Genomic DNA, 26714 nt, shown 5'->3' with positions numbered 1-26714 from the left:
GCAGGGCGGCGTGCTTGCTGCCTTCCCCTTCCCAGGTGGTGCTCATGGCTCCTGAGTTCCACACACGCACCTCGTTCCCTCTGTGAGGGGTGACCGAGCCCCGGCCCCAGTTCAGGAGCTGGGGCACAACACGGAGCGGAGCCCCTGGTCAAGGAGAGCAAAGGGGTTTTCCCTTCAGGCAGGGTTTATGGGCCGGGGGCGGCTCAGCACCCTCTGGCCCTCCTGCCAGCAGAGTGCAGATGCTCATGGGGCAGTGAGAGGACAGGAGGGCACAGCAGGCTCAGCCACTTCCTTCTGGGGGACTCTGTGGCTTCCCCAGCCCGTCCCATGGCTTTGCTCTTAGACTGCTGCCTACATGGATGAACTCATTAGCAGTGAGAATGGGTTTGGTGCCTGCTGGGCTCTGGGAGTTGGAGTCTTCGTGGCCACACCGGCTAGCTGTAGGAAGCAGAATGACAAGACAGCAGCGGCACAAAAGGATATTGTTCAGGGAACGCAGCGGCCAGTCAGATGATGGGGTGATGGGAGTTTAGGACAGAGTGTTAACGCGAAGTCTGAGGACAGGTGAGGTCTCTGCTAGATGCCAACAATCCAGAAGGGTGGACATTGCGTGAGGTCCCTGCAACTGCAGGCTTCACGGCAAGAAGGCAGCACAGAGCAGGGGCAGCGGGTCACTGAGGCGGGCAGGTGTGCGCTGTGGTGGGGGCTGATGCCGAGGAGGGCCAGGGGCCTGGAGGGGGGCCCCAGGGACCCAGGCATGCAAGGTGCCAGTGGGGACAACCAGGGGCTGAGCAGTTGTGCAGCCCTGGTACCTGCTCAGGCCATGGCCAACTCACGTTGGAGCCTGAGGTCGTTCCTGCCTCTGTGCTTGTCCAGGTGGCACCAACTCTAGAGGATGTGCTCTGTCCTTGACACCAGCCACCCTGCAGGAAGTCCCAGCTCCTCACACACCCCTGCTGTCTCCCCTCTGCCTTCCCTGGGGAGCACCCCACTTTGCAGCCCCTACGCTGACCTGCTGGGCTCCCCGGAAGCGGCAATCCTTTTTCTAAATGAGATATAATTCACATAAAATTTACCCTTAAACAGTGTACAGTCAGTGTTCTTAGTACATTCACAAGGTTGTACAACTATCAGCTCTGTCTGCATCTGGAACATTATTCCCCCCCTCCATAAAGGAACCCATTTCAGCAGCAGCTGCCCCCACCCCCTGCCCCAGCCTGGCAACCACTAATCTACCATCTCTCTCTGGATTTTTCTGTTCTGGACACTTGACATAAATAGAATCACACAACAGGTGGTCTTTTATGACTGGCTTCTTTTCCTCAGGTAATGTTTTTAAGGTTCATCCGCGTGTAGCACGTTTCGGGGCTTTTTCCACATACTGCATGTTTATCCATTTATCGGGTGACGGACATTTGGGCTCTTTCCACTCTTTGTTGTGACTCAGACTGCTGTGAACATTGTGCACAGGTCTCTGTGTGGACATGTCTCTGTTTCTCTTGGGTCAGAGAAATGCTGGGAACTTCTGAAGAGCTGCCAGACTCTTTCCTAGAGTGCATTCCCACCAGCAGAATATAAAGGTTGCAGTTTCTCCATATCCTCTCCGATGCTTGTTATGGTTTTAAAAACTAGCATAGCCATCCTAGTTGGTGTGAAGTGGAGTCTCATCACGGTTTGATTTGCATTTCCCTGATGACTAATAATGTTAAGCACCTTTTTGTGTGTGTTGGCTCTTTGTTCTCTTCTTTGGAGAAATGCCTATTCAGATTTTTTGCCCATTTTTTAATTGGTTATTTGTCTTGTAAGAGTTCTTTATATATTATAGGTACAAGTCCCTGCTCAGATCCATGATTTGCAAATGTATTCTCCCATTCTGTGTTGTCTTTTCACTTTCTTGATGGTATTATTTGTAGCACAAAAGTTTATAATTTTTTTTTAAGATTTTAGTTATTTATTTGAGAGAAAGAGAGCACAGAGGTAGAGGGGGAAGGAGAGGCAGACTCCCCGCTGAGCAGGGAGCCCAGTGAGAGATTCAATCCCGGGATCGATCCCAGGATCATGACCCTGAGCCAAGGCAGACACTCAACTGACTGAGCTACCCAGGAGCACCAAAAGTTTTAAATTTCAATCAAGTCCAATTTATCTGTTTTCCTTTTGTTGCTCATATTTTTAGGGTCAAGTCTAAGAAGCCATGGCCAAATCCAGGGTCATGAAGATGTACCCCTATGTTTTCTTCTCAGTTTTATAGCTTTAGCTCTTACATTTAGGCCTTTGATCCGTATTGAGTTAACTCTCATATATGGCGTGAGGTAGGGGTCCAGCTTCCTTCTTTTGCATATGGACGTGCAGCTGTCCTGGCGTTGTTTGCTGGAAAGAGTGTCTTTTCCCCAGTGAATGGATCTGGCACTCTTGTTCTAAGAGTCTGGAAGGCAGAGAATGTGCCTGGTCACTCTTGTGTCCCTTTCACCTGGTAAATTGCTGGCACATATTTGACAATCATTAAGTTCTTTCAGGAAATATTTATTTGAACATATTGTCTGCAAGTGAACCTCTCCAAGAACTGGGGAGGGCTGGAGGGGTCCTTCACGTTGGCTTTGGTGCAGACAACACCCAGCACACCAAGGGGGCTGCAGGCCAGCGCGCCGCCCTCAGGTATCTGCACCGTTGTCCTAGTCCAGATCTCATGCCCTCTGCCTCTGCCACCAAGCAGCCCCTTTTCACTAATTCACCTCAGATACTGCTGCCAGTCTGTCACCTGCAGCGTCCCTGCCCCTCCTGGCAGCAAAGCCCCACAGGGGCAGTTGGAGCAGTCTCTCATCATGTGCCTGGTGATGGAGCGTCCTTGCACTGTGCAGCCCCTCTGTCCCAGTGCTGTGCATGGACAGCAGTAACCCCAGTGGTGAGGTGCATTTTCTGCAGTCCTCACAAAGTTTCCTCTCCCCAACCTGCCTGGAGAGGGTCTAGGTTGGGGAGGTGACCACAGGCCCAGCCCCAGCTCTGCTGTGTCTCCTCCTTGCCCTGTGCAGGGATCTACGTCCTGTGTGCATTCTCTGCGCCCTGGCTCCCCAAGGGCCTTGGTTCAATGCTGTACCCCAGGGGTGACCAGAACTTTCTTCTGAAAAAGCAGGGATTCTACCCACGCACACACAGGAGTGCGCCAAAAAGGGAACAGATGCTCTTCTTTGTTTAGAAAGAATTATAGCTATTAAATTCGCCTGAAAGTGCTTCTTTAGGGCTTAGAATGTTCAGTTCGGTGCTTTCTCAGCTTCCGTGCCAGAACAGTCCTTCCTTTGGGAGTGTCTGGACTTTGTTCTGGTCAAATCCAACACCGTGAGCCAGGATGGAAAAGCAGCACAGCTGTGTGAGGAGGTGGGATGCAGGGACCACACTCGGCCTTGCAGATGCCCCCACCGTGTGTCAGCTGCCTATGGGGGCAAGGGTGCCACACGTCATCCGCACGCAGAGAGTGCCAGCACTGAGCACGTGGCCGACTTCCATTCCCACCTCCAGCAGTGTCTCACCGGCCTGGGGGGTCTGTGTCCTGTCCCCTGTGGGCCGGCTCCTCTCCCGGCTTCTCGGGCCCCCCTTCCCTCTCGTCTTGCTGTGTGTCAGCCCCCAGGAAACGCCCAGCTTGACCTTGGGGCAGACTCCTGCCTGGCCTTCCGGAAGTCTCCATCTTTGTTCCCTATAGATCAGCTTGAGTGAGATCATGTCAGCCCTGCCCAAGCAGCCCTGTCCAGAGCCGTTCTTGTGCCTTCTCTCCTCACTCGAGCAACAACAACAGCTCCTGCCCTGGCCCCCAGGCCTCCGCCTCCAGGCAGCTTCTTGGGGCTCCGCCCCCCCGCCCTTCACTTGCCTCCTTGCCTCGGGCAGAGAGAGCCCTTGGTCAGCCAGCCTGTCTTGGAAGCTTCCACAGGTCCGTTTCATATTCTGTGGCCCATGCACATCAGTGATGGCCTCTGAGTATGGGGTGCCATCCATTGGCATCCTGGTATTTGCCAGGTGGGAGAGAGGAGGTCCCTGTGTAAGGGGCTCTGTGGGTGGAGGTGCAAGTAGCTGGCTGTCCTGTAAGGAGAGCCCAGCCAGATCAGGAAGCTGAGAGGGGGAGCTGTGAGTCTGCTGAGAGTGCACGCCATTCCTGGGACGACTCAAGCTGGCGAGAGCTGCACAGGTAGAATGACCCAATTCACAGGTTTAGAACTTGCTCTGTCCTCAGGGAGGGGAATGGCCAGCTGGCAGCCAACTGGGTGATCCAAGTAGGTGTAAGGAGTGGGGGCAGAGGTGAGGGGTTCAGCGCTAGGTCAAGACATACCTTAGGGCAGAAAAGAGGGCCGCCCCGTGCATTTGCATCTGGGTAGGGAAGCAGGGTTGGTGTGGTTCCGCTTCGTGCTGTGGGCCAGTTGGGAACCAGACATGTGAGCAGCAAAGCAATGGTCATGGAGGATGGTCCTGGGAGGGGTAGCCCTGCAGATGAAGAGGGGACCCTTACCCCACCTTTTGCAGGCACCGGCCTTGCACAGTGGCTTGTGGTCAGAAGCCACATGTGACCTAAGGGGCCCCAGGGATGGCTGCACCCTGGACCACACTGCTGTCAGGCCTGCTTCCTGTCCTTACACTTCTGGCACGTTCTCTCCTGCCTGGTTTCCTCATGCTGTCTTGTCCCCAGGACACTGTGTTCTTCCTCCCGCAGGATGACTGGCCCGTGGTGGGTGGTGAGTCCCCATAGCCTCCCCCAAGAGTGGCCCAGTTTGGCTGCAGGTGGAGGGAGGTGGGAATGCAGGTGGAGGGCGGTGGGAAGGGCGTGGCTTCCAGAGAGAGAGGACCCACCTGATGTGCAGCCTGTCCCTGCGCCAGGTGCTCAGGACATCATGGTCAGGGGCTCAGGCTCAGGGCAGTGACAATCAGAGAAGCAGTGACTCCCGGAAGGGGTTTGGAGTTCTGCGGGCCTGTGGCAGGGGCACCGGCCAGTCTCCTGTGGTGTGAAAGGGTGGGAACGTGACAGGAGTGGAATTGGGTGAGGGGCGAATCGTGTGCTCATGGAGGGTCTCAAGGGGAAGCCGCAAGTGAGGGGGAGCTCCGCCCTCAGGGTTCCCTGTGAGGCCATTTATGGGATGTCTACGGAGAGGAGGAAAGAGGGTGAGGTGAGGCCTGAAAGCATTCTGAGCGTTTTGCCGTGTGCCATGGACAGCACGGTGAGGGCTGGGGTGGACCCTGTAGAGCTTCACACCGTGGTGCCCACCCTCCCCATTGCTGGGTTTCTTCCAATAATGCTTAGCAGTCCTGTCACAGGCACAGAGAGGGACCTCAGATGAGCTGGACCCAGAGAATAAACACATAGGGAAACAGGGCATCAGGAGTGAGACCCGCCAGAGAGAGGCCCATAAAGATGCCAACACTGGAATTATCAGACACAGAATATCTGTGTTAAAGAGCTGCGAGACAGGGCACCTGGCCGGTGACGTCGGTAGGAGTGCGGCTTTGATCTCGGGGTTGTGAGTTCAAGCCCTATGTTGGGTGTAGAGATTACTTAAAAAATAAAATAAAATCTTGGGGCGCCTGGGTGGCTCAGTCAGTTAAGTGTCTGCCTTTGGCTCAGGTCATGATTCCAGGGTCCTGGGATCGAGTCCCACATTGGGCTCCCAGCCTGCTTCTCCCTCAGCCTGCTGCTGCCCCTGCTTGTGCGCTCTCTCTGACAAATAAATAAAATCTTAGAAAAAGAAAGTATGAATTGTTTAAAAAAATAAAATCTTAAAAAAAGAAAAAAAAGAACTGTGAGAAGGTTACACATGTGAGCAGAGAACAGGAGGCCCTGAAGAAGGACCGTGGGAATTGGGGAAAGAACCAGCAGGTTCAACAGAGCTGAAGAGAGAATTAACGAAGTGGAAAGAGGAAATGAAGAAGTGATCAGGTGTGCGGCAGGCAAGACAGAGCGGGGACATTACAGGCTCCATGACGTGTGTGGCAGATCTTGTGTGGGTTCCAGAAGGAGGCAGGGGGCTTGGGAGGGTGTTGAAAAGATGGAAATGGAAAATTTTCCAGAATTGTTTAAAGATGCTTACCCTCAGACCCAGGAGTCCCCCAGACCCTGCATTTCAGTGATGGACAGTGAGCCCACACCTGGATGTATATCTGGCAAAACTGCCGGACACAGAAAAGGTGGTTATCTGTGTTAATTGGCCAAATCGTTGTGTTTTCTACAGACAGTTATGTTATATCATACACAAACGATGAGAGGTCTTTTCCTTGTTTATTCACAGGTGAATTCATACTAAGTTGTTAGAATTAATAAGAAAATTCAGCAAGAGTACTTATAAAAGTAATATATGGGACGCCTTGGGGGGGCTCAGTCAGTGAGGCGTCTGCGTTCAGCTCAGGTCGTGATCTCAGGGTCCTGGGATCGAGTAGTCTCGCATCGGGCTCCCTGCTCAGTGGAGAGTCTGCTTCTCCCTCTCCCTCTGCCCTTCCCCTGCTCGTGAGCTCCCTCTCTCTGTGTGTGTCTTTCTCTCTCCAATAAATAATTTTTTTAAATCTTAAAAAGTAATATACAAAATAAACTATTTCTATCTACCAGCAACAATCAAAAAGTTATTTCTGAAGTTAACAATGCAAAAGTTGAACGCTACCAGACAGGCCAGAATGAGGAGTCAGCAGCATTACTGTGCACAGCTTGGGGGAGAGCAAGTCGGGGTCCTCTGGACAGTTGGTATGTACTTCTGGGACGCAGCGCCCCCCCTCTGCAGACTTCCGCAGCCCCTGCCAGGGCTCGTGGGTAAGGGTGTGCACAGCGGGGTTGTGAGAAGTAGTCCCGATGGCAAACAACCCAAATGTCCCTCAGCAGAATTGATCACACACGTGACCGAGGTGCCCAGCTGGCTCTGTCGCTGGGCATGAAAGTCTGGATCTTGGGGTCATGAGTTTGAGCCCCTGTTGGGTGTAGAGATTACATGCATACATACACACGTACATAAACAAACTAACTAGAAACAAAACAGAGCACCGTGTTGCAGGTTTACCCTGCAGCACTGTGGGCCGGGAGCTTGGGCAGACAGCATCAGTGAGTTTTGGCTGCAAGTGAAAGAAACAAAACGCACAAAAAAATTAGTTTTATTAGGTGAATATAGGATTTAAAGATAAGACGCACCTAAATTAATTTGTTTAGGGTTATCTTCAAAGATGGTAAGACTATAAAGGCAAGGAAGCAGTTTTAAAGCCCGAGACAGTGCTGTGGGTGTGTCTCCGCCACTGCCTAGTTTTATCTCTTGGTGAGCGATGGCTACACCAGTGTTAGATCATAATTGCTCGTTAAACTTATTTCTCTATTCTGTACATTTTTCTGTATACGTCATAAATCATGGTTTTATTTTTGAAAGGTATAAATATACCATTTACAATAGTGTGTGTGTATGAAGCCTGGGAATAAATCTGAGAAAAGATGTACCACCCTTTAAAGAAGATCTAGATGAGTGGGCACTCCGTGGTTTGGGTGGAGCGTGTGTGTGGGTCCCCTGGGGTAGACCAGCAGACCAGCAGAGTTTGTGGGGAAAGGCAAGAGCCGAGAACAGCCAAGACACGCCAAGGAGGAAGCCGAGCGGGGACCTCGGAAATGCAGGTTGTACGCAGCTGTGGCGGTGAGGACGACGATGCTGGTCAGGTTCAGACTGACCCACAGAGCTGGCGGCACGCTCAGGCACGGGTCTGTCGTGGAGGGAAGGGTGCTGTGTGTGGACTGTCCTGAGAGGCCCGGGTATCCACGTGGGGAAAATGGAATTTCACACAGTCAACAAAAGGCCAGATACAGAAACAACTTCAATAGGAGGCAAAGCTATAAAACTGTGACAAGTCAATTTCAAAGAGAATAGTTCTGACCTAGAAGTAGGGAAGATTTCTTAAACAAGGTACAAAGAGGAGAAATCAGGAGAAAAGATGTATGAACTCAACTACATTAAAATCAAGACTTTCTACCAAAAAACCAAAAGACACCATGGAGTGCAAACACATTGTAAAAACTTGGAAAACAGAGAAAGTGGGAAGGAGAAACTGTATCGCCCTCCTGCCACCACCGCAGCGGCCACTGCTGACGGGATGAGCACGCAGGACAGGGCTCCGGCGAGGGAGCGCAGGAGTGGTGGGCCGTCCGTGTCTGAGCCCGGCGAGACGTCGGATGGTGCATGAAACATCTCTCAAGAGGCCGGTCCTCACCACAAGGAGAGAGGCAGCGGCGGATAGTGGGGGTGCTGCCGTGGCCGTGCCCACACGCTCCTGCCTGCTCGAGCACAGCTTCCTGACCGAATCCCCGTGCATGTTCTGTGGGACAGTAACATAGGGAGTCCAGAAGGCCATGGCTTCAATTTTTTCTGGATCTGAAGTTGTCTCTGTTATGGACTGTGTCCCCCGTGTTATGCATGTTGATGGTATTTGGAGGCGGGGCCTTTGGGGGGACTAGGTCTTGAGGGTGGCAGCCCCATGATGGGATTCATGCCCTGAGAGAGCGCGCTGCCCCTCTTTGCCGTCTGAGGGCACGGTGACGAGCGTCGCCTGCAGTCGGAAGTGTTCTCACCAGAACCCGGCATGCCGGCACCTTGAACTCCCACATCCAGCTTCCAGACTGCAAACGAGAAACGTCTGTTGTTTGTAAACTGCCCAGTCTGCCGTGTTCCGTTAGAGCAGCCTCAACGACCTCAGACCATTTCAAAACAAAGATTAAAATTTGAAGGTGAAAGGGAGTGATCCGCAGTATCCAGTGACCCAGGTCCATTAAAGACTGGAAAGGGCAGTCGCAGAGGCCCTGCTGGCCTCCCTGGGAGAGGTCGGTGTGTGGTCTGAGGGCCGCAGTGGAGGGGAAGAGAGTTGCCCTGTGTCCTGGGGGGTATGGGATGGGACTCACCCTGCCGTCTGCTGGCTTCCTCCTTCCCTGGAGCAGCAACCTAGGGTAGGAGCCCCTCTTGCTCGTGTGCCGCTCTGCTCGAGGTCCTAGGACACCTGGCTTCCTCCCAACCCCCTGACTCTCCCCACCGCCTGGCACCCACAGGATGGCTCTGCAAGCATCCAGGTGGCTGCTCTTTATCCTTGTGTCAAACAGAACGGCCCACGCTGTGGCCTCACCACCTTCCCTGCCTGCTCCTGGCTCCCCTTGGCTTCTCAGGCGAGGTCCGGTCAGGATGGATGTCTGCCCACTCCTCCCCACCCTTTCTCTCACAAACCCTGCTGCTTAAGACTTTGCCTGCACCGTCAGGCCCTTCTCAGAGTCTGTGGAGCCCCATGGGCTGGTCCTGCATCTGGTCCTGCTCTGCTCCCTTCTCTCTCTGCCCGCCCCCCACCCCCGTTCCCTGCACTCTCTGTGGCTCCACGTGCCACCACTTCTCCAGCTCTCTGCCCCCACAGTTCTCATCTGCAGAGTAGCTTTCCCTGCAGACAGGCTCCACTTTGTGTCCTTCTACCTGGCCTCACTGTGCTGGGTGCCCAGGCGCTGGCACAGACAGGGACCCTCCCCATGGGCTTCCGGAAGCATTTCCTGACCCTGAAGGAGGCCCCGGAGCCTCCGAGATGCTGGGGGTGGACAGTGAGTGATGGGACTGGGGCGTCTGGCCTTGAGCTGGTCTGGTCTCAGAGGGCGGGGCTACGGTGCCGAGGAGCGTGCCCATCGAGAGGTTCCAGAACGGCAGAAGGACCGACACACATGGAACCCCTACACTGCATAGCAGTCTGGGGTATTTTAAAGCGTTGCTATTTGTGTGGAAACTTGGAAGAAGAATAAGAATATGCCAGATGTCAGCCAGACACACCCTGATATCAGACATGTCGACATTAAAATTGCCTTGTTCTGAAGAGCTTCAGTTTTCATTAAGAAACTTAGCAGGATGGGGGTGCCTGGGTTACTTGGTTGGTTGGGTGTTGGGTCGTGGTCTCAGGGTCGTGAGATGGAGCCCCACGCTGGGTTCCATGCTCAGCAGGGAGCCTGCTTGGTATTCTTCCTCTCCCTCTGCCCCTCCCCCGACTCATGCTCTCTCTCTGTATCTCTCTCTAAAATAAATGAATAAAATCTTTAAAACAAAACAAACTTAAGTGTGATGGAAACTGTGTCCTTGAGGTGGGGGACACTCTGGGAGCCCCAGGGAGGAAATGGCTCCAGAGCACCAAGTCACATCCCAGCTGGGCTAGAAGCCGCTTCTCAGCTGGGCCCAGTGTAAAGATGGTGGCATCCACTCCTGCTGCAGATGGATGGGCAGTGGTGGTTCATGGTGGCCAGGTAGACCGAGAGCAGCCAGGGCATCCTGCAGGCCGCATGCAGCCAGGCTGTGTCCAGGTTCCTCTGAGGACAGGGAGCTGTAGAGGCCAGTGGAGAGGTGCTTGGCCCAAGTCTCCCCAGAGAGCTCCTGGGCAGTAATGAGCATGGAGAAGACCAGGGATGGGACTTCAGTTGGGCTTGGTTTTATTGTAGAAGTGACAGGATTTCTTGCCTTTGGAGCTGGCAGATGTGGGTAAGGGCTTGCTTTGGGTGGGAGGATCTACAAACATCCCACTCCGCAAGCAGGTGGCCTGCACAGCGGCTGGGGGATGCAGGGCACCCCACGTGATGGGCAGAACCTGTTCTCTCAGGTGAGCAGTGGGCCTGGGGTTGGAGGCAGCTACTGCTCCCCACCAGCCTCCTTGTCCTGGGCCAGGCTGCAGGAGCCCCTTGTTCCCCGAGGCCAGCGCCCTGACCCTGCTAACGCTCCTCTTGCTCTTTCTCAGGCTGGAGTGGGTGGAGATCATCGAGCCGCGCACCCGAGAGCGCATGTATGCCAACCTGGTCACGGGCGAGTGTGTGTGGGACCCTCCTGCCGGCGTCCGCATCAAGCGCACCAGCGAGAACCAGTGGTGGGAGCTGTTTGACCCCAACACGTCCCGCTTCTACTACTACAACGCCAGCACCCAGCGCACCGTGTGGCACCGGCCCCAGGACTGCGACATCATCCCCCTGGCCAAGCTGCAGACCCTCAAGCAGAACACGGAGTCACCCCGCGCCTCGGCGGAGAACAGCCCTGGGAGGGGCAGCAGCGTCAGCCGTGAGGGCAGCACCAGCTCCTCCCTGGAGCCCGAGCTGGATGCCAGCGAGAAGGCGCAGGAGCCTTCAGGGAGGGCTAGCCGGCAGGCCACTTTTGGGGCTCTGAAGGAAGAGAGCGGCAGGTGAGGCGGGTGGGCAAGCGGCCTGGGTGTGCTGGGTTGGTCCTGAACCTCACGCGAACAGATGCCTGGACCAGCTCCCACCCTTGTCCCCCAGACTCACTGCCATTTGGCAAGAGCCTCTGTTGGTGATGACATGGAGGGCCGGGATCTGCCCCCCCCTGCTGGGCAGCCTCTGTACTCATCTTTCCCAGACAGGCTGTTAGGAAGCACCTGGGGCTGGGGGTTTTCTGCCTCGTGACCGTGAGATCGTTTGGTTCTGTCCACTGTTGGAAGCATGAATGTGCTGTTAGGACCCACCAGAGGCAGACCCCGAAAAGTACCCTGTACCCCAGGTGCTGCACACCCCAGTGCCCACACCTGGCAGGCATGGCTCCGGGACCCAGCACTCGGGGAGCCAAGTCCAGCAGGAATGGCTGGTCAGGAAGGTGCTAGGACGGCATGCCCTGGGATAGGAGGTGACAAGACAACAGGGAGGATGGAGGGACACTATAATTGGCCTCAATGGCCAGGCATGGGCAGGGTGGTAGGGATGGGGTGAGTGGGGCCGGGCTGGATTTCCCTCAGGGGCAGTGGAAACCACAAGGTGATCAAACCTGGTCTGTGCTGAGGGTCCATTTTGCTCCCGTGAAAGGGACGTCCGAGGGGCCCAGGATGGAAACGGATAGTTGTTGGCCATCGGTGGGAGCTGGAAATGCTGTTCTATGTGGCGCAGTTGGGCGGGCATGCTGGCAGATTTGGGGTGCTGTGGGGGGCTGGACAGCTGGCTGTGGCGCTTCTAAATGGGATGGGGAAGATGGGGAACGTTACAGGGGTCAGATCAGTGTGGTTACTGGTGCTGGAGAGGCAGAAATTTCCTTCCCTCCTCCCAAGATTCTTCCAGCTGGGTTTGGAATTAAACTGACATAAGACAGATTAACAGCAGGAAAAAAACCAGTTTTATTTCATGCACAGAGGTCCAGTAATGAAACAGACTCCAAGAAGTGGCCAAGGCAGGTAGTTTTTATATTTTTTAGACAAAAAGACAATAAATTTGTGAGGAATTGACAGGAGAAAGGAAACAGACCTTTGGGAGCTAATTCCAAGCAGGGTCCGGACTGAGGTAATGTTAACACGTCTGTTTCTCCAGCTTTCTCTGCGAGCAGGCACCTACCGCTGGTGAGAAGCTCTTTTTACTTCTTCGTACAGGGCGGCTGTTTTCCGTGTGGAAGGGTTACTCTAGCTTTCAGGGGACTGAGTGCGGTCTGATGACTTTGCCCCAGTGGTTTCCCAAGTGGCTTCTATGCAAAATAATCGGTTTGCCGTGGTGGCACATTTTGGGGTGGACTGCCTTGGGCCCCTACGTTGAATACACACCAGAGGTCAGAGGCCAAAGAGGTGGTGGCCAGGCAGGCCAGAGGAGACTCCGGGGACTTTTGGGCATTGCCCCAAGAAAGTGGCGCTTCCCCTGGTGAGGTTGGGGAGCTCCAGGGGTGAGCACCCAGGAGAAAGCAAATAGGTGTGTGGGCTCTGCCTCCGGCTCCCTGTGGGGCCCACGCTATGCTGCTGCCAGGAGGCCCTCCCTGCGCTCCCCAGTCCATCAGCTTGGACAGCCTCCAGCTCATCACATTGAGTCTCTGTTTTATTGGATCGTGATGATTTGAATTCTTTGCCCTATTGGTCGCTGACTCATCTCTGTAATAAGGTGGAGAGGCTGGATTCGTTTTAGGGTTCTGTTGACGATGTGTCTGTCGCCCCCACTCTGGGCGCCCACTGGAGAAGCCGGCTACCCTTCTCTGCCCTGTGCTGTGCTACACGGGGGTGGGAGTGTCCTCTTCGGGTGCCTTGGGTATTCGGTGGGGATGAGGGGTCAGGATTTTCACAAGAGGTCCTGTTTGGTTTTGGATTAGAACTGTGCTGAATTTGTGGAACAGTTTGGGGGAAATGGGCATCTTTGTTATATTGTCTTCTGCCATGTTAAGATGGTGTGTGTTAACACGTCTCTCACAGAGGACTTGCATATTTTTTAAGGGTTATTTCCAGGTGCTTTATCTACTTTATATCTCTTTTTAAAGTCCTGTCTCCTGGGGCGCCTAGGTGGCACAGTCGGTTAAGCGTCTGCCTCTTGATTTCAGCTCAGGTCGTGATCTCAGGGTCATGAGATCAAGCCCTGCGTCAGGCTCTACGCTCAGCATGGAGTCTGCTTGAGTTTCTCTCTCTCTCTCTCTTTCTCTCCCCCTCTGCCTCTCTTTCCTGCTCTCTTTCTCTAAAAATAATAGATGAATAAATCTTTAAAAAAATAAAAATAAAAAAAATAAAGTCCGCCTTCTGATCGCTCCTGTTACATACACATTGATTCTTACGTATCAGTCTTGTTTCTCCCATGTTTGCTGGGCTCTTGCTGATCTAGCACCAGCGCCTGGCCTTGTCCCGGTGCTCAGGCTGCAGGCCTGCTGTCCTTGTACTGCTGTGACCCTGTCAGGCACAGGAAGTCCCCCTCCTATTGTTAGGCTTTTTATTTTGAATGGATGTACCATTTTATCAAGTGTATTTGCTGTGAGTCTATTGATGTCAGTGTTGTAGGTTGAACTGTGTCCCCCCCAAAAAAGATATGTTGAAGTCCTAACCCCCAGGCACTCAGGACAGGAACTTATTTGGAAATAGGGCCCTTGCAGATACGATCAGTTAGGTTGTGATGAGGTCACACTGGAGTGGGGTGGGCCTTCACCAGGTGGGACTGGTGTCCTGGTAAGAACAGAGACAAGAAGGCCCATGACAACCGAGGCGGCAACAGAGCGATGTGTCCACAAGCCCAGGGACGCCCAGGATCGAGGCTGCACCAGCCACTGGAGAAAGGCCTGGGATGGTGTCCCCCAGAGCCTCCGGAAGGAGCGAGCCCCGCCCACAGCTGGAGCTTGGACTTCTGGCCTCCCCAGAGCGGGAGAGCGGGAGCTTCTGTTGTGTGAAGCTGCCAGTTTGTGGCACTTTGTGACAACAGCCCCAGGACATTCCTGCAATTGGTATTTAATTCTATATGTCTTAGATCCCTAAAATACTTGCTCTATGTAATTTTCAAAGTAGATTCAGATTGCTAACATTAAGATTTTATTTATTTGAGAGAGAGAGCGTGAGTGTGAGGGAGGGGCAGAGAAAGGGGGGAGAGAGCAGGTGCACACATGTAGGGGAGGGGCTGAGGAGCGGGAGAAGCAAAGGCCCCACTGAGCAGAGAGCCCAACATAGGGCTCGATCTCACGACCCTGAGGTCATGACCCGAGCCGAAACAAAGAGTCTGACGCTTAAGTGACTGAGCCACGCAGGCACCCACATATTTTCTGATTTTAATTATGGTTTCTTCTTTGACTTATTTGTAACTTAGAAATGTCTTAATTTCCAAAGCTACAGGTTGTTTTCTGTCTTGTTCTTCATTGCCAACTTAATTTCATTTTGATCAGAAAGCATGGGGGTGTTTGTTGTTATTGTTGTTATTGTTTTTGAGATTTGCTTTGTGGCTTAAATCCTGAATTTTGTAAATGATTTTATGACTAAAAAATAATTTCTTTTCACTGTTCGTTAGGTCTGAGGCTTTCTGTATGTTCGTTAGATCAAATCTGTTGTATCAGTCGAGTTTCTTGCTGATTTTTTGTCTGCCTGATGTAGCACTTCTGAAGAAGTAGAGTCTCCTCCTGAATTGGTAGGATTGTCTGTTTCTCCTTCTTCTGTGTTGAAGCTGTGGGCTGGTTCCGCAGGAATTTAGGCTGTTACGTTTTCCTTGGGAATTGCTGCTTTTGTCACCGTGTGGTTGTCCTGTTTATCCTCGCATTTTTGTCTTGAAGTCGGCTTGTTTGATATTCACATAGTACTGCTCTTTCTCTTTGGTTGGTATTGGCCTCTTAACATCTTTCCCCAAACCACAGTCCTTTCCTTAGACTTTGAGTGCGTCTCTTATAAATAACATGTAGCTGTTGGGTTTACTTGTCACCACTTCTGAACACCTGTCTTTGGTTTGGCGGGACGATTGCCATTCTATTTACTTAGATCACTGACGCAGCAAAAGGATTTAGTTTATGTTTGTGTCCTTCGAGGTACATGCTCTTCACTGCTGCCCTCCCCTTGGGTTGTCCCCACACCGCTCCCCCCGTGTGCCCCTGGCATGGGTCTTGCCGTTCACATGTGCTTTCGTGGTGTGGTCCCTAGATGCCTTCTTCAGGGGGTGCCGCTCTTCCAGCCGTGGGACGGCCCTGCTGCACCTGCACCTCCACCACCAGGGGTCTGGGTGGAGGTCCTGGGGTCTATGCTCATGGCTGCCAGAGGATCCCAGCACTGGGCTTTGCAGGGCGGGGAGGGAGTGTCTCGCTGGCGCATTCATTTTCATTTCTTCTTTGCCACTGATTCTTGTTCTCTCTTCATGAGCTTGTTTGCCATTTGAGTTTTATATTTGTTGCTTATATTTTTTTTACTCATTTTCCCACTGGAGTTACTGGTTAACTTTCTGTGTTAGTTTGCAGGAGTTCCTTGTATGTTCTTAATATCAATTCCTCATTGCTCTTTGTAGATGTTATGAGTATCCTGTCTTCTGTCACCTGACTGCTAACTGGTCCCTTTGTCCTTGAATTTGATGGAACCACATTTATCAGTCTTTTGTCCTCGTGGTTTATGCTTTTAATGTTTTCTTCAAAAAGTTTTTCCTTGGGGCACCTGGGTGGCTCAGTCGGTGAAGCGTCTGCTTTGGCTCAGGTCATGATCCCCGGGTCCTGGGATCAAACCCCACGTCGAGCTCCCTGCTCAGCAGGAAGCCTGCTTCTCCCTCTCCCCCTGCCTCTGCCTGCTGCTCCCCCTGCTTGTGCTCTCTCTGTCTGTCAGATAAATAAATAAAATCTTTTTTTTTTAATTCTTCCTTGGCCTAGATCGAAAGATATTCCCTTACATGTCTTGCATTCACCTTACAGTTTTACTTTCACATTGAGGCCTGAATCTGTCTGGAGCTGCTTTCCTGGGGGGCTAGGAAGGATTTGCTTCTCATCTCATTTTTTTTTTTAAGATTTTATTTATTTATTTGACAGAGAGAGAAACAGCCAGCGAGAGAGGGGACACAGCAGGGGAAGTGGAGGAGCCTGATGTGGGGCTTCTCATCTCCTAAATTGCCCACCTCTGCCCTAGGCCACACTGGTGCCTGTGTATCTGCTTGCATTAGCGCCCCGAACCCTGGGAGCCCCCTTCTCCTCTTGGTCTTTAAGACTGTCTTCGCTGGTTGTGTGCCTCCCGTCCATCACGGAAGTGCTCCAGAAAATGCAAGCAGCATTTTCATTGGATCCGTTGACTTGCATTTTGAGGAGTGCTCACCCTCTGTCAGGGAGCTCGTTCCCGTGAGTGCAGGGCCACTCGAGAGGTCTGCAGTTAGTTCGCAGCCATTTATGTTCCTTGTTGCTGAGTGAATATAAGTCACACACACCCACAAACGTTTTAAGTGCAACCAATGAAGAAAAACCCTACGAAAATAAAACCAAACCTACTTAATCTAGTAAAAGGCAAAAGCAAAGAGGAAGGCAGTCCAATATTTCTCTGTAACAATAGCAGCCAAACATGAGGCAACACAAAGTAGGAAGTATTCACTGAGCCAACAGGGAACAAAAACGACTCGAAATAACGCCCTTTGTCATCAGAAAAGGACATCATCCCCTTTGTGCAATGCGCTAGTTTTGCTCTGAACCCTTCCTGTTTACTTGTTCGTATTTGTAGTTTTGCCTTCTTTTTTCAGCTTCCCAGTTAGCTCTGGTTAGGACTCTCCAGAGCAGCACAGTGTGGGTTTTATTACTCGGTTCAGGATGAGATGTTGTCCTTTTATGGCAGGAGGCTCACGGTGTAGCCTCTGTGACCCCAGGTGATGCTTATTGATCTTCTTCACTGTGTCTGTTGACATACAGTGTGTGTGTGTGTGTGTGTGTGTGTGTGTGTGTGTGTGTGTGAACGGTTTAAATGTTTTCTCACAGTTAACGCCCACGTGTGCTGTTTACCCCGCATTGCGGTGCATAGACATGTCGTTGTGTCCTCTTGATGAATTGATCCCTTTATCTTCATGAAATGGCTCTCTTGATGTCTACTAGTATTTTTTGCTCTAAAATCTGCTAATATTAATACAGGTTTCTTTTGAAGTGTTAACATGGTACCTCTTTTTCCCATCTTTACTTTTAACCTATTTGTATGCTTTTATTGTGATTTTTTTATAGGTAGCATGTTACTGGGTCCTGTTTTTTTTTTTTTTTTTTTTTTTTTTGTCCATTCTGTCTCTGCCTTTTAACTGGGAGACTTAGACCACTCACATTTAATGGAATGATTTGTACAGTGAGGTTGAAACCTTTTGTCGAGCTGTTTTTGTTATGGTCCCATCTGCTCTTTGTTCTTTTTTCTTCTTTCGGGTTAGTTGAGCCTTTTTTTCACTCAACTTTATCTCCATGCTATGTTGTTTTTTGCTCTCTGCTGTGTTTCTAGCTGTTGTTCTGGGTTACAGTGTGTACTAACTGATCAGAGCGGATGTTCAGGCAGTAACACACACCACACCTGTGGCGTGAGCACTCAGCAGCACACTCCAGGCTTCCTCCTGGTGCGTCCCAGGTAAACCTCTTGATACACTGTTGTTATTTTTGCCTTAAGCAGCCAGTTATCTTTTAAAGAGATGTCAATAAAAGGAACACATTTCTCATATTAATGTATAGTTACTGTTTACAGTACTCTTCGTTTCTGGGGTGGGTTTTCCTGAGTGGGCTTCCCTCTGCTGGAATATTGCTGGTTACGCGAGTCTGCTGCGAACACCTTCTTTCACTTTTGTATTTTTGAAAAGTATTTCCTGTGTGTGTGTGTGTGAAGTATGTTTCTGCCGGGTCTCGAATGCTGATGGACCGGTGTTCCCATCTTGCCGTGCCGCCCTCCTGGGCTGCGTTACTTCTGGCGAGAGGTCTGTTCTCATCCTCACTTTGTGTCTCTGTACAGAGTATGTCCTTGTGCTCTGCTTTTAAGATTTTCTCTATATTGCTGATTACAAACAATACATGCATGATTTACCTTAAAGTTGTCTTCACATTTCTCACTCGAGGTTCATGGAGCTTCTTGGACCTATAGGGTTATAGTTTTCATCAAGTTTGGGAAATTTCAGTTATTTTTTTTTTTTCAAGTATTTTTTTGGTCCAACCCCACAGGGCTCCGGTCGCATGTAGAGTAGGCTGCAGCTTGCTGATGCTCCTGGATTTTCCTTCTTTCTTTTTAATCTTCATTTTCTCTGTGTGCTTCCAAGTTTGCTAGTCCTTCCGCAATGCCTGTCCTGCTGCTAAGCCTTCCAGTGCATTCTCCATTTCAGACATTGTCCTGTTCTTCTCTAGAACTTAGATTGGAGTCTTTTTATATATTCCTTCTCTCAACATATTCAGGCTTTTTTTTTTTTTTTTTTTTTTTAGCTTTTGAACATATGGAATACAGTTCAATAACTCCTAATGTTCTTGTTAGTAATTCCATCATCTGTCAATTCTGTGTCGGCTTTGATTGATTAAATTTTCTCCTCACTTACAGTTCCTCGTCCACAGGACCGTGAGTCCTGTGAGTCATACTGTGTCAGATCCGAGGGGAGGCCGTTCCTGCGGAGGAAGCACTAGTGCAAAAGTCCTGAGCAGGGAGAGCTCTTGATGTGCTTAGGGAACAGCAGGAAGGCCAGCAGGGCTGCTCTGAGGAATCAAAGGCAGTTGCTCTGCACCATCCTCCACAGCGGTTGTAGATGTTTATCTGTTGAGGCTTATGATGAGATCGTACGTATTTTGTCTTTGAAAGTGTCTTCTTGCACAGATAGGTACTGCTAAGTACTGATTATCGGTCCATGAGCATCACTTGGAAGGCATTTACAAATTCTCTTAGCTTTTCCCCTTGATATTTGCCTTTTAGCATGCATGACACTGCAGATGACTAACCCTACCTAAGGTGAGATGAAATCTCCTCGGGAATTCCTCCTGCACTGGCACGTGCGTCGAGGTCTGAAAGCCCTGCTGGAACTACAGGTTGATCTTGGAAAATGTATCTGCTGCAAATTTGTGGGAATGGAGATCTTGCTTCTTACTTTAACTTTTGACAGCATGGGACATAGATGAAGCAAGTTGATGTTGTTTGTGACTCAGACATTGGTTGTCATCAAAATGACTTTACCGCAGTCTAAGTTTCACATATAAATGATGTTTGCCTTATCATTTTAGTTTGAATTCATTAACAAATATAAAATCTGTCCCCCCCCCAAAAAAAAAACCAACCACACATACATTCAGTCATTCAGTGTTTGATCATAGTGGTTCAGAGAGGTTTTTCACATTCAGAAAATCTCAGTCTCAGCACAGAGTTTAAGAAAATGGCAGTGAACTGTTTCTACCGTTGAGCCGCTGTGTGGTAGGGTGTGCCAGGATGTTTAGCTTCTGTTTCTAGCAAAGTCCAGGAGAGCAGGTGAAGCCTGCAGTTGGCACCACTGTTTACATAACTGAGTGTCCCGCAGAGCCACCCAGGCGCCCCCCAACATTTTTTTTAAATATAAAAGCCATTCTTTGGGGCGCCTGGGTGGCTCAGCCGTTAAGCATATGCCTTTGGCTCAGGGTGTGATCCCAGGGTCCTGGGATCGAGCCCCGCATCGGGCTCCCTGCTCAGCGGGAAGCCTGCTTCTTCCTCTCCCACTCCCTCTGCTTGTGCTCCCTCTCTCGCTGTCTCTCTGTCAAATAAATAAATAATCTTAAAAATAAATAAAAGCTATTCTTTGCCCATGAAACAGGCTGAACAACATACTTAGCAGGCTGGACTTGGCCCAGGGGCTGTAGTTTGGCAGGCTCTCCATGTGGCCCACCTAGAGGGCCCTGTGTTACCTGCCTCCAGCACCACTCCCCCTTGCACCTCCCTTGCCGCTCACTGCACCTTAGCACAGAGGCCTCATTTCTGTCCTGGGAGGTGCCAGGTTCATCCCCCTTGAGGTCGCTCTGTCTACTCTCCGATTTGCTCTGTTCGCTGCCCAAACGCCCCTCTCAGAGAGCTGTTCCTGACCTCCCTCCCTGGGCTTGCTCCCTGTCTTGTTCCTGCAGCTGCCTGAAGCTCTGGTTTGTTCCCTGTGGGCCCCCACACGGAGTGTGAGCTCTGGCAGCAGAAGCGGGTCTGCCTCACCTACCTTGTATCCCTGCCCCCAGCCCAGGCCCAGCATGGAGTGGGTTCATCAGTGGATTGGCAGCAGTCTGGAGGAGAGGTGACAGTCCTAGGCCTGGTGGCTGGAGTTGGAAATAGAAGGAAGTGTCAGGGCCCCTGAGGGCCCAGGGGACTGTGACAGCATAGAATTCAAAAGGAGTACCTCCAGGAGGTGAAGGTGGCAATCTCGTGGTGGAAAAACTGTTGGTTTTGGCTTTGAAGAAAGAACTGTGTACCAGCCTGGCCTGGGTACACATGACAAAGCCACTGTGAACATAGGGAATGTACAGGGTTGTGGCTGCAACTCTGGTCTACAGCCAGGTGCTCCCAGATCTGCAGGACCTCTGTCATCTTTTGGTGGCCAGCCAGGAGGAGGAGGGATGCACGAACTGATGTAGGTGTACATGTAGGTATCCTACAGATGCGTTGGCGTAATACATCGTTTTTCATGTTTCTAGCTGTTTGTTCTGTAGCATGGTTATGTGTTAGGAAACACTGACCACCAGCCAGTGCTAACATTAGCCATTCATTTATTCAACTTTTAAAATAACATTTTTATTAGAGAAGCAATGCACGTATAGTTACATAGAAGAAAAATTTTGAAACCCACTAAATACCATCTCAGTTTTCTGGCGTTTACCTTTGTAGTTTTGAAAATACTACAACAGGGGTGCCTGGGTGGCTCAGTCAGTTATGCATAGGCCTTCGGCTCAGGTCATGGTCCCAGGGTCCTGGGATCAAGTCCTACATCTGCTTCTTCCTCTACCCCTCCCCCTGCTCATGTTCTCTCTTCCCCTCCCTCTTTCCCTCTCTCCCTCTCTCCCTCTCTCTCCCTCTCTCCCTCTCTCTCCCTCTCTCCCTCTCTCTCCCTCTCTCTCTCTCTCAAATAAATAAATAAAATCTTTTAAAAAGGAAAAATACTACAACAGTATTTCCACAAGCATTCTCTTTCTCGGTACGAACAATACTGAGTGAATGTGAGCTCCCATTGCTAGACATGTGATTTGTTTCCAGTGTACTTGCTAAGTATCTAATGGTAAAAATTATCTCTCCCATTACAATTTCTGAACTTTTCTTAGTTATTCTTTCTTGTTCATTTTTTTGAGTTAACTTTCCAAACACTCTAAGTTCTAAAAACATTCCTTCCTATTGGAAGTGTTATTAGAATTACATTAAGTGTATTAACCAATTTTGAAGTTATATCTTTGTAATTATTGGGTTTTCCTGTCCAAGGAATCTTGTATGTATTCAGATTCCTCTATGTACCTTAATAAAAATTTATAGTTTTATTCATATGCATCTAACATACTCCTTTTTAATTTATGCCTGGACTTTTATTTTATTTCTGTGATTGTCATTGCTGTGATGAAGGTGAACTTTGTTCCTAACAAGTTTCTGCTAATACACAGAAGAGCTGTGATGCAAGTGATACAACATAATTAGTCTCCCTAATACCTTTAGTAGTCGTTCCGTTGATTCCTTTACTTTTTCTAGGTTCACAACTAATGACAATTTTATCTCTTTCAAATATTTAAATCTCTTCCCTTTTTTTTCTTGTCTTGTTGCATTGACTAGCATTTCCAAAAGTATGACATACTGGTGGTAAGAGTATGTGTTCTCACTCTGACTTTAATGAGTATGCTTTCAGCCTTTTACTACTAAATATTATGAAGGCCTTGAATTTAATATGGGTATTCTTAATCAAGTTAAGTAAATTTTCTTTTACTTCTGGATTACTGAGAGTTTTTAAACCATAAATAGACAGTAATTTGATCACGTCTTTGAACATCTGCCAAGATAATCACCCGCTAATTTACTTCCCAGATACTGAGTGCCTGTTGTGCTACACACACACCCCTTTTAAGAAGCTTATCATCCCCATGAGAGTATTTCTTTTTTTTTTTTTTTTTTAAGATTTATTTATTTAAGAGAGAGAGAGCAGGGGGAGGCGCAGAGGGAGAGGGAGAGCCTCCAGCGGACTTCCCGTGACACAGGGCTTGATCCCACGACCCAGAGATCATGACCTAAGCCGAAACCGAGAGCTAGATGTTCAACTGACTGAGCCACCCAGGCACACCCCTCCCCGCTGTGAGAGTATTTTCAACAGTGCTTCCTTCTCAGGTCATCTGGTCAAAGTCGTGGTTCTCACTAACCCCATCACTATGGCCTTAGAGTAGAAGCCCCAGTTCCAAGTCATCTGAGCTCCTAAAATCCAGGACAGAGCAGTCGATGTCTTTGCCTGTCCCCCAGCCTCTGGACAGGGCTACAGTGGGGCTGTCCCTGCTGGGTCTCCAGTGCATTTTGTCCAGGCCACGTGCAGTGAGGCAGGCTTAGGGCAGAGGAAATACCCCTTTGACCTGATGAAGGGGATAGCTTTGTGGGCTGGACACTGGCGTTATTCCTGAGAAACTAAAAGAATGACACTTATATTCTTAAAAGTGAAAGGGTTATTATTTTGAATGTACTGTATTTTTAAATTATTGCACTTATGCTCTTGTCTTTTTTTCCTTTTGCTGTGTTCCAGTTCTTCACCACCAGGAGTGTTCCTTGAGAAGGACTGTGAGATTTACCGGGATTATAATGTGGATGGCCGACTTCTGCACTACAGGTAGACCCCACTGGCTCACGCTGGGTCCTGCGTCCTGACCTGAGGGTGGTTTTCCTGGCAGCTCTTGGGTGAGCTGGAGAAGACTGTGGCTCAACAGGAAGCAGCTTGCTGGGGTCCTGTACTGGCAAGAGGAACATGGGGAGAGGCTGTGGGGCCACCAGCACCTGGGCAGAGGCCTTTGGAATGGCCCCCAGGTTCATGTGACAGCTTTCAGGAAGCTGGAAGGAGCTTGTCACTGCCTAGTGTGGGGAGCCATGGAGCCCATTGCTCCTAATAGAGGAGTGAGTTCCTGGGGGACCCCCAGCATGCATTCTCCCCTGGAGCTGCAGCAGAGTGCTTCCCAGGTGAAGTTGGGGAGACTGGTGTTCATCGTAAGGAAGGATGTGGACACTGGCTTCTCTTGGTCCTGGGCTGGCCTTGTGGGGTATTGGAAGTTTCCAGAGACGACCCTCAGGACCCCAGGGCACAGCATCTGTCAGACTGGGCTGGGGCCATCCTCAGCCAACTCATAGGTTGGGTGCTGTGCCTCTGGGTGGCCTAGGTACCCTAAACACAGACCAATGGGAGTGATTCGAATGTTGGGGAGGAATTTGAAGACCTGAGGGGCCTTTGGTGGTTTGTTCAGACAGTTTAAAGATCGATCTTGGAAAGGCTAACTGGGTTTGTTGATATGGAATGGAATCTGAGCCTGGATCCATCAGGGTGGGTGTGTGACCGTGGGCGTGTTTTGTAGCCTGTGCTTCCGTGTCCTCAGTAAAGTGGGATGCAGACGGCTGGCTGGGCGGGCCCTTAGTGCACCTGCTGCAGGTGAGGGTAGGTCAGGGCAGGCCCTCGGACTTGGTGTTTCCTGTGGATTGAGCAGTGCTCTAGTGGCTGCGTGTCAAAGTCCCCCACACCCTATAGGGTGCACGTGCCCAACTGGTCTTTGGTGGCCTGTTGCAGCCCTGGCCCTGCTGTCCTGGGTGCCACCTGAGCTGCATATGAGAATGACATGTTGTAGTTTTAGGAATGAAGGCGCTCACCCAGCCAGAGTGGGAAGAACGGGAAGCTAAACTGTATGGACAGACCAGGGAAGAGACTCCCTCTCCCTACCATACTGTGAGCAGGGTCTGTGAGGAGGAGGGGAAGCAGGAAGGAGCTTGTCTAGGGTGGCTTGTGCTGCCCACCCAAGGTTGTGTGCTGGTCAGGTCCCTGAGCAGGTGAGGGGCATGCCTGGTAGACAGCCCATCCACTCCAGGCATGAAGGTGCATTGGTGGGCCAGGTTTACGGGCAGTTGGGAGGGCTGTGTAGTTCGAGTTGTTTTCAAACAGAACTTCGGGTGTACGATTTCTTTTCTACATGAGCAAGGCGCTGTGAATCCCACTCACCGGCTTCGGTGCAGAGCCCGGGCGTCCGCACACATAGCAGCCACCTGCTGGGGACGGCAGCACAGCAGTCCCTCTGACTTCGGTCTCATGAGGTGCTCTCCATTCTCCTTTTGAAAAGAGGCCACGGAGAAGTACTCCGAGCCAAATGGAGCCGTCTCTTCCTGCTCCTGCCCTTTCCACACCTGCCTCTGCCCTGCTTGCCTGTCTCCAGCATTTCCAGTGCATGGAAGGTTCTCTTCCTTCTCATGGTTTTAAAGAGTCACTGAACAACCAGATCAAGCAGTCATCCCATTTTATGTAGAGACAGGTGTGACTCTCTGCCTGGGTACCTCTACCCTCGCAGAGTTGATGGGGAATGAAAGCACGGGTGGGGACAGGCTTCCTGGGTTTGGGGAACCGGAGGGAGACAGGTCTGAGGGCAGGCCAGGGAGGTCAGACTGGGTAGAAAGAGTGGCTACAGGCAGCTGGGCCATGTGGCCACTCAGTGGTCAGAGGTGGGGGGACGCACAAGAGGCAGACAGCAGGGCCTGGAAACTGGATGTGGGGCTTCAAAGAGAGCTTCCAGAAGGAGGGCAGAGCAGTGGGTCAGGTGGGGACACAGAGTACGGGGCTGTGGAAAGGCCTGGCCTGAGGACGAGAGCCGAAGCTGCCAAAGCTGCTGCAGAGTGAAGCCTGTCGGGGGTAGGCGCCTCCTGGCTGCTGGGCTCCTACTCCATGGCCGAGGACCATCTCTGGGCCCTGGGGGCCCATATTCCCATTGGTGACTTGAAGTCCGTGAGTCAGAGGTTCCTGCACGGGCCTCAGGCCTGCCTTGACTTCTGCTGGGGTGCTCAGTGCACACGTATGCTGCAGTGCGAGGCATTGCCCCTCAGCCCAGGGGCATTGTTTGCATGCTGGAGGGTAAGGCCCTGGGTCTGCCTTTCTCCTTCCTCGGTCGCTCTCCTTTCCACCCTGACTAGATGGAACTGCTGTCGGCTCCTGGAACAGATGTGTCATCTGACCAGCTGGCCTCTCATGTGCTTTTGACCCTGACACTCTTTCCCTCCCTCCTCATCCTACAGCACAATTTTGATGGCCCACAACTGACAGGCCACAAGGTGCCTCCTTGGGCCACAGCCCTCAGCACCCTTCACCAAGCAAGGATCATTCTTTACCTCACAGCCCCTTCAGAGGCCCTGGCACCAGGGCTGGGTCACTATCTGCTATGTGGTGGAAAAAAGTGCAAAAAAAAAAAAGCTTTACATTTGCTCAGTGTTTCCTGTATGTCAGTACTGAGCTAAGGACTTTAATCCTACATGCATTATGTGACTTAGTCTTCATAAGAATAAGTGAGGACACTGAGTCAGAGATGGTAAGTGATTTTTCCCAAGGCCCACAGCCAGGGAGCAACATGCTGGAGTCCTGTCCCAGATTTCTGGATTCCCAGGCCAGTCCTCAGGGTTTGCTGGCCCCTGACACGTTAAGTGCCACCCTTCACTCTGCCTCCAACAACCAGGAACAGAGTTCCCAGGAATGGGAGCCTGCATCCCAAGTCCTGCCACTCTCTGACTTCTCAGGACGGTGAGACTGAGCTGCTGGCCATCGCTGTCAACTGGTAGGGTTGGATCCGGGCCATGCTGAGTGGGCCACGCACCTGGCATGTTGGAGTAGGCTGCCTCCCAGCTGCCATGGGCCCTCATGCTCTCAACCCAGTCTCACATCACCAGCCTGTGTTTTCTAAGGCCTGCCTCTCCCAACCCCAGTAAATGGAAGTCATGACCTTGTGCAAGAAAGGGCTAGCAACAATCAGAGGACAGGGCAAACTGTACAACTAGTTTCTTAAAACACTTGGATTTCCACTTTTGCAGTTACCACTGCATTAACTTACCTGAGACCAGCCTGCACACAGAACAAAATAGACAAAATTGTCCTGAAGTCATCAGAGATCTACTGAGGAGTGAAGACTTGAGGGCTGAGGAGGGGTCAGTGTAGCCGAGCACACACATGATACTGCCTCTCCCTCAGGACAATTGAGAGGCTGAGAAGCTGAGCTGACCATCGGGTGGTTCCATGGCTCCAAACATCAGAGTTGAGGCCACAAAAAGGAGCCCTAGTTAACATTGCATGTTGCCACTTGGACTCCTGAAAGGCTATACCCAGGAGTAGGATGAGCCATAAATAGACCAGCCCTCAAACCTAAGCCTGATTTCTGGTCAGCTCAGTCCCAGATGGAATTCAGGTTATCTGCCCTTTCCCCGGGTGTCTGTCAGAAACAAAAATAAATCCAGAGCCTCAAATGATCTCTACAATTTTTCTTCAGAATTTCAGTCTAAAATTATCTATGTGGAAACTCCTAAAGAATTGACAAAAAAAACACTAGAACTGGTAAGTGGTTACGCAAGTTTGCAGGATACAAGGTCAATTTACA

The 26714-nt window shown here is 50.9% G+C and overlaps 1 protein-coding gene across 5 annotated transcripts in view; it reads left to right on the top strand.

Moving 5' to 3' along the window:
- Positions 1-26714, top strand: part of ARHGAP39 (Rho GTPase activating protein 39) — a 101294-nt gene that overhangs the window by 51944 nt on the left and 22636 nt on the right. For all 5 annotated transcript variants that reach the window (XM_026488806.4, XM_026488805.4, XM_057307797.1 and 2 more), the window contains 2 exons: positions 10732-11166; positions 22856-22939. In XM_026488806.4, coding sequence (XP_026344591.1) covers positions 10732-11166; positions 22856-22939 — 519 coding nt within the window. The remainder of the gene's footprint in view (positions 1-10731; positions 11167-22855; positions 22940-26714) is intronic.

This window comes from Ursus arctos, unplaced genomic scaffold (genome assembly GCF_023065955.2).
Source record: "Ursus arctos isolate Adak ecotype North America unplaced genomic scaffold, UrsArc2.0 scaffold_6, whole genome shotgun sequence".
Lineage (NCBI taxonomy): Eukaryota > Metazoa > Chordata > Mammalia > Carnivora > Ursidae > Ursus > Ursus arctos.
The sequence above is the reverse complement of the archived record's forward strand: the minus strand, read 5'-3'. Positions and strand labels throughout refer to the sequence as shown.